The sequence below is a fragment of the Lissotriton vulgaris genome, chromosome 4_1, assembly GCF_964263255.1.
Source record: "Lissotriton vulgaris chromosome 4_1, aLisVul1.2, whole genome shotgun sequence".
Lineage (NCBI taxonomy): Eukaryota > Metazoa > Chordata > Amphibia > Caudata > Salamandridae > Lissotriton > Lissotriton vulgaris.
Genome location: NC_141691.1, coordinates 2,102,621,331 through 2,102,634,660, shown reverse-complemented (window position 1 = coordinate 2,102,634,660; position 13,330 = coordinate 2,102,621,331). Strand labels below are relative to the sequence as shown.

Genomic DNA, 13,330 nt, shown 5'->3' with positions numbered 1-13,330 from the left:
TGGTATTGTTGTTAATATTGGTAGTGGTATTGGTATTGGTGGTGGTGGTACTGGTGGTGTTGGTATTGGTGTTGGTGGTGGAGGTATTGGTGGTGGTATTGGTGGTGGTAGTGGTGGTATTGGTGGTGGTGATATTGGTGGTAATGGTATTGGTAGTGGTGGTATTGGTGAATGTGTTGGTATTGGTAGTAGTATTATTAGTGGTATTGGTGGTGGTATTGGTGGCGATGGTGGTAATGGTGGTAATTGTGTTGGTGGCATTGGTATTGTTGATGGTGGTATTGTTATTGGTGGTGGTGGTCTTGGTGGTGGTAGTATTGGTGGTGGTATTGGTTGTTTTTGTTGGTGGTGGTATTGTTAGTGATGGTTGTATTGGCAGTGGTTGAATTGGTGGTGGTGGTATTGGTGGTGGTGGTATTGGTGGTGGTAGTATTGGGGTTTTTTGGTGGTGGTGGTGGTGGTACTGGTGGTGGTGGTATTGGTGTTGGTGGTGGTGGAGTTGGTGGCATTGGTGGAGGTATTGATGGTGGGGGTGGTGGTGGTATTGGTATTGGTGATAATGGTATTGGTATTTGTGGTGGTATTGGTATCAGTAGTGATGGTATTGGTGGTGGTGGTGGTGGTAATAGTGGTGGTATTGGTGGTTGTGGTATCGGTGTTGGTATTGGTGGAATTGGTGGTGGTGATATTGGCGGTGATGGTGGTATTGGTGGTGGTGGTATTGGTGATGGTGGTATTGGTGGTGGTTGTATTAGTGGTGGTGGTATTGGTGCTGGTGGTATTGGTATTGGTGCTACTGGTGGTATTGATGGTGGTGTTATTGTTGTTTGTGATAGTATTTGGTGGTTGTATCGGTGCTGGTGGAACTGGTGGTGGTGGTATTGGTGGTGTTATTAGTGTTGGTAATGGTATTGATGTTATTGGTGGTGATGGTATTGGTGGTGGTGGTGGTATTGGTGGTAGTAATTTTGGTGGTCGTGGTATTGGTTGTGTTGGTGGAATCGGTGATGGTATTTGTGGTGGTGGTAATGATGGTTGTGGTAGTGATATTGGTGGTGGTGGTATTGGTGGTGTTGGTACTGGTTGTGGTATTGGTTGTGGTGATGGTATTGGTGATGGTATTTGTGGTGGTGTTAATAGTGGTTGTGGTAGTGATATTGGTGGTGGTGGTGGTGGTATCAGTGGTGGTATTGATGGTAGTGGTGTTGGTGGTGATATTGGTGTTGATGGTGGTATTTGTTGTGGTAGTGATGGTATCAGTGGTGGGACAGGTATTGGTGGTGGTGTTATTGGTGGTGATGGTATTGGTGGTGGTAGTATTGGTGGTGGTAGTATTGGTGGTGGTGGTGGTATTGATGGTGGTGATATTGTTGGTGGTATTGCTGGTGTTATTGGTGTCGGTTGAAGTGGTGGTATTGCTGGTATTTGTTGTGGTGGTATTGGTATTGGAGGCAGTGGTATTGCTGGTGGTATTTTGTTGGTGGTATTGGTGTTGGTGGTATTAGTGGAAGTATTGATGGTGGTGGTGGTGGTTTTATTGGTGGTGGTATTGCTGGTGGGTGTAATGGTGGTGGTATTGTTTGTGGTATTGGTGGTGTTGGTATTGGTGGTGGTACTGTTGTTGGTGCTATTGGTGGTGGTGGTATTGGTGGTATTTGTAGTGGTGGTATTGGTGATGGTGTTGGTATTGGTGGTGATGGTATTCGTGGAGGTGATGGTATTGGTATTGGTGGTGGTAGTATTGTTGGTGATATTGGAATTGGGTGGAATTGGTGGTGTATTGGTGGTGGTGGTGGTGGTATTGGTGGTGGGTATTGGTGGTATTATTGTTGTTGGTGGTATTGGTGGTGGTACTGGTGGTGGTGGTATTGGTGGTATTGGCAGTGATGATGCTATTGGCGGTGGTGGTATTTGTTGTGGTGGTGGTATTGGTGGTGGTGGTATTGGTGATGGTTTTGGTGGTGGTGCTATTGGCGGTGGTTGTATTGGTGGTGGTATTGGTATTGGTGGTGGTGGTATTGGTGGTGGTATTGGTGGCTGTATTTGTGGTGTTGATGGTCTTAGTGGTTCTAATTGTGGTAGTATTGGTATGGGTATTGCTGTTGCTATTGGTGGTATTGGTGGTGATGGTATTTGTATTGGTGGTGGTATTGGGGTGGTGTTATTGATATTTGTGGTATTGGTGCTGGTATTGGTGGAGGTATTGTTGGTGGTAGTATTGGATTCATGGTGGTGGTATTGGTGGTGGTGATGATGGTATTGGTAGCGGTGGTGGTTTGGTGATGGCGGTGGTATTGGTATTGGTGGTATTATTGGGGGTGAAATGAGTAGTGGTGGTGGTGGTTGTATTGATGGTGGTGGAACTGGTGGTGGTGGTCTATTCATTTCCTTATCCTGGAGTTCTTCTTGTAGAATGGTATATAGGTTGTTTTCTGGGAAAGTACTCCCTACACCGTCAGGTGGGTTCCGTATTCATCAACGGCTGGTCTCATGTTCCCAATATATGCATTCCAATAAAACGACACAAAAAGAACACATCTGTGTGACTCCATCCTTATCAATTGCTGGTGATCATTCATATCACGCTGATTTGTTGTGTGCATCGGATTTTGCTTATAATTAACTACAGGGAAGGAATTCCTCCACCCCTGCTTTTCAGAGTTTAGGGTTCTCTCTGATCCAGTTGCACCAACCACAAGCTAACATTTCTCTTGACCCAACCACTACCTGTTGTGCGCCAATACATTTCTGAATACTCACAAACCCCTCGCAGAACTTGAGTTTACAAGTTTCTAGTTACAGATGCAAGGACGCATGTCTCGTTAGGCAGAATAACCCTTTTGTTTTTGGAGTTAGGACAGTTGGTGCAGGCACGCCAGGGTTGGAAAAATCAGAGAAGAACCCAGCATCACCAGTTTAAAACATACAACTATTAAAAAGAAAATAATTCAAGTCATCTCAAATGGACATCAAATCACCCCCCACATCACCTCAATGGTCGCTCAGTGACCTGGAAGCAATCAATAATTCCAGTGACTGAAATCATGAGGCAACCCAAGTTTATCATGGCTGTTTCTGTCCATCCCAAGCTCACAAAGACAACTTTCTATCATATAAATTTTGTACAAAATTAAATAAACAAATAGGCACATGTCCCCACACATTTTCTAGGGAAGAATCCTCAGCTTATTTGGAGGAGTTTCATAGATTTGACGTTGTCTCCTTACCTTCCTGATACCTGTAAAAGCTGCCTCCATTCTCTTTTTTAATGCGCTTTATTTGTGCCACCAGTTCACGGCGCTCTTTATTCAGTTCTTCTCCAGTTGCTTCATTGTTGACAGCACAGTAACGATGTCTACAATATCCAATTAACTCTTTAAGTTTCCCATCACCTTTTGCTACATATTTTCCAATTGGCTCATTTCCCAAGTCCTCTTTTTGTGTGAACACCACCATCACGTAATTGGCTGCTTCTTTCCCAAACAGACCTTGGAGTATTTCAGCAGCATTCGCTTCTTGGGCAGGTACCTGTCTCACTTTCAACACAAAGATGATGGCATGCGGCCCGGGGGGGCACATGCCAGCTGCCTCAGCAATACTGGTTTTCATTTGCTCATTAGAGATTTTTGTATCAAAAATCGCTGGCGTGTCCACCACAGTGATGTGTGTCCAGTTGTATGCACAACACCCTTTCTGGCCATCTGTGGTCACTGACACTGGTGAACATCTGGATGCAAACACATCCCTCCCCAGGATGGTGTTACCGGTGGCGCTTTTCCCAGCTCCAGTTTTACCAACAAGAATTATTCTCAGCTCATCATTCCTGGTTTTACTATCACAATCCGCTGGGTCTGCAAACCAAAAAACAGACATTCAGAAAACTTGACAAAGAGAAGTGATCATTATATATAAAATATACGCAACTATCTAAACTATGATAGAGACTGGACATGTGCTATGTGAAGATAGTGACCGATTTGTGAATGATCCTAAAATGTTGTCAGTTTCACATGAGAAGAGACAACGCCCTCTAAGTGTAAGTACACAGGACTGCAATAATGCAAAAGAGCCCCTGTGATAGGGCACCCAATAGGACGGACGGGTAGATTAATGAGTGGATGGATGGATGGATGGATTGTTTGATGGATGGATGGGAATGGGGTTCGAGTCTCGGCAACAACGCTCAAGATCCTGTAATTCTGGGCAAATCACTTAATCTCCCCATGCCTCCCAAAACGTAATGTGTCCATCTGTAATAAAACTGGTGTTCATGTAAAATGCTATGATTCCCTGATCCGGTCTAGTTTGCGCTATATAACATTTAAAAAAATGATTTTGAGGAATATGCGAAAGATTATCAACAACAAAACCTGGTCCTGATTATCAGAGGAATTTTTACCATCACCTGTATATTTCTATGTGGAGATAAATTTAATCTACAACATAAATTTCAAAAGTAGATGGAGTGTGCCTCGTTAATTGCTTAAAAAATCCGGTGTGCCTATGTCTGCGTATATAATTTTCTACCCAACATTGTGCTTGGTGTTGTAGAAAAATGTGTGCAAGGAAGGAAGGAACCTCACGGGAGCAACCACCGGGGAACTGCTGACTGGTACTCGTCAGTTTGTTCCACTTATCATCATTGGTTCCTTCCAACCTACAAACTGAAAATGCTGTGAAAAAGTGTAAGTGATTGAAAGAACTCAAATGTGATACTAATTCCTTACACCTGGATTCACCCTTCCCAGAGGTATAGAGAACCGCTATTCGATGCCCTAACCTTCTAAAAATGGGGTGGATACCACTAGCTAAATGTTATTCTTTAATCCTTGCTGGGTATCTACTCCGGTTAAAAACAACACACTCTTGTTTAGCTTCGTTTTAACTGATGGGAAACCAACATGTTTCGCTGCCTATCTTACTTGTTCAGCAACTTCTTCAGGGCTGGTGGTTTCTTTCACACACACTGCTGTGATTATCAGCACTCGAACCTGTAAAACACAGACATAGACATGACAAATAAAAACACAGAGTGACACTGATTCATGCCCATGTTGCAGCTTCCTATATTGTATATCAGTTGTTTCATGGACATTGTTCAATTACCTGTAGTTAGCCACTGTCTGGAATACCTGTGGCCACCAGTATGCAGTATTTCAATGGTTGTCCACATCTATTGCTAGCGGTCGCTGTACGTCGACCTAAAATGTTATATACATTGCATTGTATTATATGGCATACATAATTACCCCTGCTGTCTCTGTTAATTCTTATGTATGACTCTTATGCGGTATTGCTACCCGATTAAAAACATTCCGACTCGGTAATCTCTCCGTTTTATCCTTGCCTTATTGTCATGCCAAACTTGCCCACTCTTGTAACAGCCTGATCGCTCATTGCTCTCTGTTCAAAGCTCCGGGGTTATCAGCTATCGGTTGTCCATAATATTGAATAAGGCTCTGACTTGCTTCTCGCTGTGACGGCATTGCTCACTCAACCGAATCACATACACACTGTTTTCCCCTCTTACCGGCACCTTGGATGGGCTCTTGCTCTAACGGGCTCCCGTTCCGTTAGGCTAAGTCCGCCAGCTTGTTATTTAAGCATGTGTGATCCTCGCAATGGTTTGGGGAGTGTCACCGTCAGTACGTGCACGTAAGTGTCACGTGATGTTGCCTCGTGGCCGCCATCTTAAACTGGTAAATACGCTCTGTTGTTTTGAAAGTAAAGGCTGGTTCCACTCATACAACAATGTTCGCGTATTGATATTTTATTTTATACTCAGTGATATATTTTAGTGCCCGTATTGGACCAGCTTCAATCTACCAGCAATGTAACTATTATTCATATTGTAATCACATGATCTACTTTATATAGCGGCCATCTTTGCTAGGGACCGAACTGCAAAATATTTAAATGTGAAGGCTCCTACGTTAAATTCCAGAATTAATGCCAGTATTATTTCCGTGATGAACATTCGACCACGAGGCTAGGGATCATAAACAGGAAACACCTTTTTTGTGTTAAGTTAAGAATCTTTTCAAAGTAACTCATAACAGCTATGTTGGGCGCAAAGTGTAACATTGTGCCCCCATCGCTCTTTCTGTATATTGTGCCGGGATGAATGCAACTCATATACCCATGCTCAATATTGAACATCTGCACTATTTTTGATGTCCTTAGGGTCGTAAAAAGGGGAATACCCTATGTTTCTGTGCTGGGCACTAAGTACAATTACGGACTGCTAACCAACTTTGTCCAGCAATCCCACTAGACTTCATAACTCAAGTAGTTCAGAGAGCATATTTCCTCTGAAACTGCTGTGTGCTACTGGTCATGGAGTATCCCTCAGGAGTGACGCCACATTGAGGTTCATTATATACAGGGCCCTGCACATGATATGATCATCTACGTGTAATGACTTTATTCCATTTGATCGCATCATTCAGGCCACACTTGTCTGCTTGTTCCTGGTAGATCCAGCTGGCTTCCCTAGAGATCTGTCTTTTTTCGATGTTTGCTGGATCACCCCAGACTTTCTCTAGGACAACCCATCGAATCTCTCTGTGATTATGTTTATATTCCCGGTAATGTTCCACCAGTCGTGTCGTCAATCTACTGGCCTTGATGGTGCTTATATGTTCCTGTATGCGGACCATGATTTTCCTCTTTGTGAGGCCAATGTAATTTTGGCCACATGGGCACGCCAGCTGGTAAATGACATTGGCTTTGTTGCAATTGGTGAATTTATTAAGATCAGTCAAAGAGAAATCCCTGGGTACACAATCGCACAAGGTTATTACTATACTTACATGCCCCTAGGTTTGTACATTCAAACTTAAAAAAAGGGAAGACTAGTATAGCATTCTATATTATCAAAATCTAAATTTCCACACCAAAGTTTTGAACGTTCACAATCTTATTTTAATGAGGACATATATATAAAAAACATTTTTTCATAGAATGACACGTTAAAATTTCAAAGAGCAAGCTTTGAAAACAAGGTAAAAACAATTAATCATGATAATTCATTACACATAACAAATATATAAAATTAAACATAATCTTAAAAGTAGGAGAATCATGAACAAAACAACATCATAGGCATATATTTCATTGGATCACAGGTAACAATAAAAACCAAAAACCAGACTTTTTTTCACAAACAACCCCCTATATTCGCTGTGGCCTACTATCGTTTTTACCACTTCTGATGTCTGGATCCAAAGGTCATTCATTAATATAGGAGTGACGCCAACAGTAACATTAATACATGTCTATCAGTTGCTCACTGGACCCCGTTTGGATTCTATATGTAGAAAAAGAATGTGTCGACACGTTTCGGTGCAGACAACAAACGATACTGTAGCACCTTCTTCAGGACCTCTGTATTTTGGGGTCACCAGCTTCACTGAATAATACTTTTCGCCCTCTCCCAAGGGGGAAAAAGCGAAGCACTTGCGTGGATGGTTTTATGGACTCTCCGTTCCGGACTTCAAAAACAGGATATAGTTGGTCCTTGTTTCTTTTGTAGGGGTCAACAGTTATGGAGCCTCTTCTTTGTTTTCCAAGTCTTTAAATCACTTATATCACTTATATATAGACAATTAGCCTTCAAATCAGTGCAAGGACAACAAAATATTTTCTTTCATTAAATATTTTTTATTTTTTAGTTTTTTTCATTCATTTATCAAAATTATTTAAAACTGTTTTTTTCTTCTTTTTTTGATCTTTTCTTGAATGTGTACATCAATTCATCATTATAGGTAATAATCCAATCAATATAGGTAATAATCCAATCAATTTGAAAGTGCAATGAAACATAACAAAATTATTCCAGACTTCTAAAAGGTGTCATATATTTTTTACAAAAATGAAGAAACCACTAGTACCCTATCTGGCACACACTATCTCACATACACACCACTCATTCATACACATCTACAAACTCCAAAACAATTTCTAGGGTTGAGGTAACACAGTATGTAGTTATGTTATTTCCACGCCAGGTCTACGCGCGTTTCGGTGGGTTCGTACCACCTTCCTCAGGACCAACTCAGAAATGGTTTCATTCTTGCATCATCTTGTGTGTGCAGGGTACCTTGAACTAAATAAACACTGATCGTTGTGTGATCTATTTGGAAGTAAGGGTTGTTCTTTCCTTTTTTTCTTTTTTTCCCCTTTCTCCTTTAGAGATATTACACCGGTATCACAGAGCTTTTACGCATGCATCCATATGAGACTGCTTGTTGTTTCCGTTTTTCATATGTAGTTTTCACCTTTGTTTAGTTGGATTTCTTGGGGTGAACGTTCTTGAGTTCATGGAAATATAGATGCCACTTAAAAGCCAATACTTTTGTCTCTATGAGAGGGGCGCAGGGGCGAGTTAATTCTTACTGTTCTTTTTATGCTTGTTCTTAATTGAACTTATACGAGGTCACAAACATGGTGTTCCTCCATTTCATGTAAGTTCCAGCCTGTCCATCTGTTCAGTGTTTCAGTCTTAAAGTTGTCACTGTTCGTGCCTGTGTTCGCCTCGACAAGCAGCCTCCTGTCCGATCTCCCGCTCCAGACCCGATATATTAGTTGTATCCTGCAGGTAAGAGGGTAGGGTGATTAAGCACTCTGAGAAAAAAATCTGAATATTGAGACAGGGTTCCCGTCCTGCTGAATCCCCGAAACTATGGGGCGGCACGGAGGTGGAAATTGGGCCTTATGGATCTTCGGCACAATATAAAACGCTGGGGTTCTAGGTTTGGAATTAATCAAAAAATCAATTTCTTTGGCTGTGATCCATTTTCTCTCCTTGGCCCCTGTCACTAGTTCAGTTATGAGAGCTAGAAGCTCTTCTGTAGGATCGTGAGCTAGAGGCTGATAATTCTTGCGTGATTCCAAGAGTCGCATTACTTCTGCATCATAATCCGTTGTATTCATTTTAACAACCGCCCCGCCTTTATCGCCTGGTTTGATTGTTAATGAACCATTGTTTTCCAAAGATTTTATTGCCATCCATTCAGCTCTACTCATGTTGCAAAAGTTGTGTTTGTTTTCAGCTTGTTCCAGTTGTTCAATCTCATAGAGGACTTTTTCTTCAAACACTAAGACTTCGTGGCTGACCATGTTCGTGGGTGGGCAAAACGAGGAAGGACGATGTAAATTATAATTGAACACCGAGGGGGGGTCCATTGGTTTGTCAGCAAAAAACTTTTTCAGTTGAATTTTTCTCAGTGTTTTGAAAAATTCTCTTCTACATTTGAAACTATTGTGTATCAGTGTGGGCACGAACCCCAGTCCTTTATTTAGGAATTGATGCTCTTCTTGTGTTAGGATGTGATCAGACAAGTTACCCACTATATCATTCCTTTGTGTGGTTAAAACTGTGGTGGTTTCGAACCCCTGCTCCGGGTGACCATGGGGGAGTAATTCTGCCATGTGGGGTTCTGCCTGGTTCGGCCCCTCCCTCTCTGTGTTTGAGCACCTCCTCTTCCGCGGTCTGCTTGGTGCTGGCCTAGAAAAGACCTGAATAGGGTGCCCAAATCTTCGTCTGATCTATCTTGCTGATTAAACCTCACCCTTCCCTGGTTTGATGTGTGGGGTTGAGCACTTATATCTTCCTCCTCACTACTGGTGTTGTCGAATGTCCAATTTTGGGGTGTCCTCCTGCCTTGACGTCTCCCTCCTCTCTGGCCTGATGGTTGGTATGTTTGTTCAGGTCTAGACTGGTAGTATTTGTCTTCTGTGTACGGGAATGCCCACTCGTGAGTGTATCTCTCCAAATTCCGTTTCAGGTCCTTGATTTTTTGATTGACCATATAGGTCTTGTATTCTCCTAAGTCACTCTGGATCCTGGCAAGTTGTTCCCTGGTATCTATGATTGTGGTGTCATTCCTGATGGCCTCCTCCAAGTCCAAAATCTCCTTTAAAAGTTCCTCACTATGCCGTTTGGCCGTATTAATAATGAGTATAAGCCAGTCCTGGGTGCACTTGTTGGCGATGTAACGCCAGTCCACACAGAACCGCCTATCCTCAAGGAAAATATTTGGTTCCAAACGTATCAAAAGACTAGCTGGTGCTGCCCCTGCCCGGAGATACTCAGTAATGAGCGCCCCATGAAGGGTGACCCTGATTTAGTGTTTCTTAAGATTACTGAGTTTCCCACTCTTCCCGGGCTGTTGTAGTCCCTATCAGGGGTGCATCTGGTAGGAGGGGCGGTTCTGAGAAGATAGAAGCTATTTGATCCTCAGTAAAGGCCAGTCAATTCCTATCCATAGTGTGAGCCGATGTCCAATGGAACAGCTTTATGGGCTATGTCAAAACTCTGTGCTCTCTGAGATTGTTATCTCACGAGTTTGGCATGACATTAAGGCAAGGATAAAATGGAGAGATTAACGAGTATGAATGTTTTTAATTGGTTAGCAATACCGCATATGAGTCATACATATGAATTAACAGAAAGATCAGGGGTAATTATGTATGACATATAATACAATGCAATGTATATAACATTTTAGGTCGACGTACAGCGACTGCTAGCAATAGATGTGGACAGCCATTGAAATACGGCATACTGGTGGCCACAGGTATGCCAGACAGTGGCTAACTACAGGTAATTGAACAATGTCCATGAAACCACTGATATACAATATAGGAAGCTGCAACATGGGCATGAATCAGTGTCACTCTGTGTTTTTATTTGTCATGTCTATGTCTGGGTTTTACAGGTTTGAGTGCTGATAATCACAGCCATGTGTGTGAAACAAACCCCCAGCCCTGAAGATGTTGGCTTCCTATCAGTTAAAATGAAGCTCAACAGGAGTGTGTTGTTTTTAACCAGAGTAGATACCCAGCAAGGATTAAAGAATAACATTTAGCTAGTGGTATCCAACCCATTTTTAGAAGGTTAGGGCATCGAATAGCGGTTCTCTATACCTCTGGGGAGGGTGAATCCAGGTGTAAGGAATTAGTATCACATTTGAGTTCTTTCAATCACTTACACTTTTTCACAGCATTTTCAGTTTGTAGGTTGGAAGGAACCAATGATGATAAGTGGAACAAACTGACGAGTACCAGTCAGCAGTTCCCCGGTGGTTGCTCCCGTGAGGTTCCTTCCTTCCTCGCACACATTTTTCTACAACACCAAGCACAATGTTGGGTAGAAAATTATATACGCAGACATAGGCCCACAGAATTTTTTAAGCAATTAACGAGGCACACTCTGTCTACTTATGAAATTTATGTTGTAGATTCGATTTATCTCCACATAGAAATAGACAGGTGAGGGTAAAAATTCCTCTGATAATCAGGACCAGGTTTTGTTGTTGATAATACTGTGAGTGGAGGGTAACCTGGGTCCTTTCTTTTCCCTCTATGCTCCCGATTGAGAGAATATGCAAACGAACCAATAAAAGTCAATGAATGCAGTAGTACAGGACCTAGAAGTTATTCCAGACTGATCACACTTGAGCATTGGTCAGATACTCCTACCAGGTTTGACTCATTCAGATGTTTTACTTTAGGACTTAGGGACTCCTTTATATTCTGTAGTCCAAGGAAATAAGTTACTCCATTGCCCTGGTGGAAGTACCGCCCACCAGATTTATGAATGACCACATGCAGATGGACATTTATGAAAGCATTGCCAGGACCAGCACCCACAGCGGCTCCTGCTAATTAATTTTACTGTTTGCTGCGGGGGGACGCACCCTGCAGTCGACAGTATTTTTTTAAAATTCAAAATATATATATTTTTTCTTGGACAGTATGAAACAGAAAGCATGTAATACTTACATACATGAAGCCTACTAGAGCATGCTAATGTTATTAAAGATATGCTTTGCTTTTGCCTAGAACTTGTACAAAGGAGAGTCAAATTTAAACTCTTCTGAAGGCAGAAAGGATGCATCACAACCGCAAGAGCACTGAGGTTTGCTAAATAGAGCATATAAAAACAGTAGTGCATAGCCCTAATAAACACAGATGTGGAAGAAGGTTACAGTAGGTGTTAGAAATGGGATTTCTCGTTGGCTAGGGCATTCGCCTAAGCCAGGCAGAAACCACCACTCATGTCAGGGCAAGGGAGTTACACGCTGAAGATAACCCCTGCTCACCCTCCTGCTAGCTTGGCACAAACAGTCAGGCTTATCCCAGAGGCAATGTGTAAAGAGTTTGCGCAACACACTCACACAGCAGTGACAAACTAGGCATACCATAAAAGACACTTCACACAAGGTTATATCAAAAATAGCCTTTGTATTATTCATAAATCACATTAGACAATAACCACATATATACACACTGTGACACCTGGCACATGGCATGATTTTACAGGGATTATATACACCACAGGGTTAATCAGGCCACTGTCATTACATCACAAATCACAGTTAGCGAAGATAAGCAGTAACTACTGGCAAGGGTGAACTTAGCAAAACACCTTAGGCATAAAATCTCACAGTATGGCACGTGTACCAAACATTATGCATACATCATATATTGGTACTCAGCATAGCCCAATATGCCTACACAGATTCAGTAACAGTGCACCAGAGCATCACACTTGCCACCACATCCCTGAAAGCCCACTGGACCCCCATTCGGCAGTCCTAATGCCTCTGCGCTCACCACCTGGACTCCGTGGTAGTCCGGCGCAGTTCCTTCCCACTTGGGGACTACTAGTACTCCTCCTCTTGAGTAGGGAATGGGGACCTCCATCGTGGTTACCCCGAATTGCCCAAAACACCACATCAAGGTCTCTGCCCCTAAGGTAGGGTTGTAGGGCCAAGGGTCACTCCGGCAGCTGCCTACTACCACCCGGGGCAGTTTCTACCATGGCCACGGATGGTGACGCCAACTCGGCTCCTTATCTGGCTTTGCGTTTGACACCATAAACAAGGGGGCAGTTCTTCCTGGTGCCAAGCAGTCCTTCAGCAAGTATATACTCTGCCACAGACACACCACAGGGTGGCTGAGCCAACATTGTTGAAGGCAGGCACAGTCCTATTCAGGTTCAAGAGTTACCCTTCCCCTCCCATCACTTCACATGCAGATCAAGCCTATTCAGCCTAGCGCTGACTCGCCCAGGCCCTCTGGTGCCACTGTACCTCCCCAGCCCCTGTCATGTAGAGCAAGACAAGCAATACACAACAAGCAGACACAAAAAACATAGCACGCAGAAATGCCTACTTCTAAAAGTCCCATTTCTAAAATAGTGATAAAAAATCTGCAAACACCATTACGCATAATTTATTGCCACTATTCCAAACATACCAAAGTTGATCACACCATCTCTCTCCTGTCAGGAATTACCACTGAAACACATATCAGGGACTCC

At 42.7% G+C, this 13,330-nt stretch overlaps 1 protein-coding gene across 1 annotated transcript in view; it reads right to left on the bottom strand.

Moving 5' to 3' along the window:
- LOC147725126 (GTPase IMAP family member 8-like) overlaps positions 1-6,659 on the bottom strand; it is a 325,563-nt gene extending 318,904 nt beyond the window's left edge. Inside the window, exons 1-2 of the mRNA XM_086918181.1 lie at positions 6,413-6,659; positions 3,228-3,851 (exon numbers count right to left, since the gene is read on the bottom strand). Coding sequence (XP_086774307.1) covers positions 3,228-3,851; positions 6,413-6,659 — 871 coding nt within the window. The remainder of the gene's footprint in view (positions 1-3,227; positions 3,852-6,412) is intronic.
- Between the last annotated feature and the right edge of the window lie 6,671 nt (positions 6,660-13,330).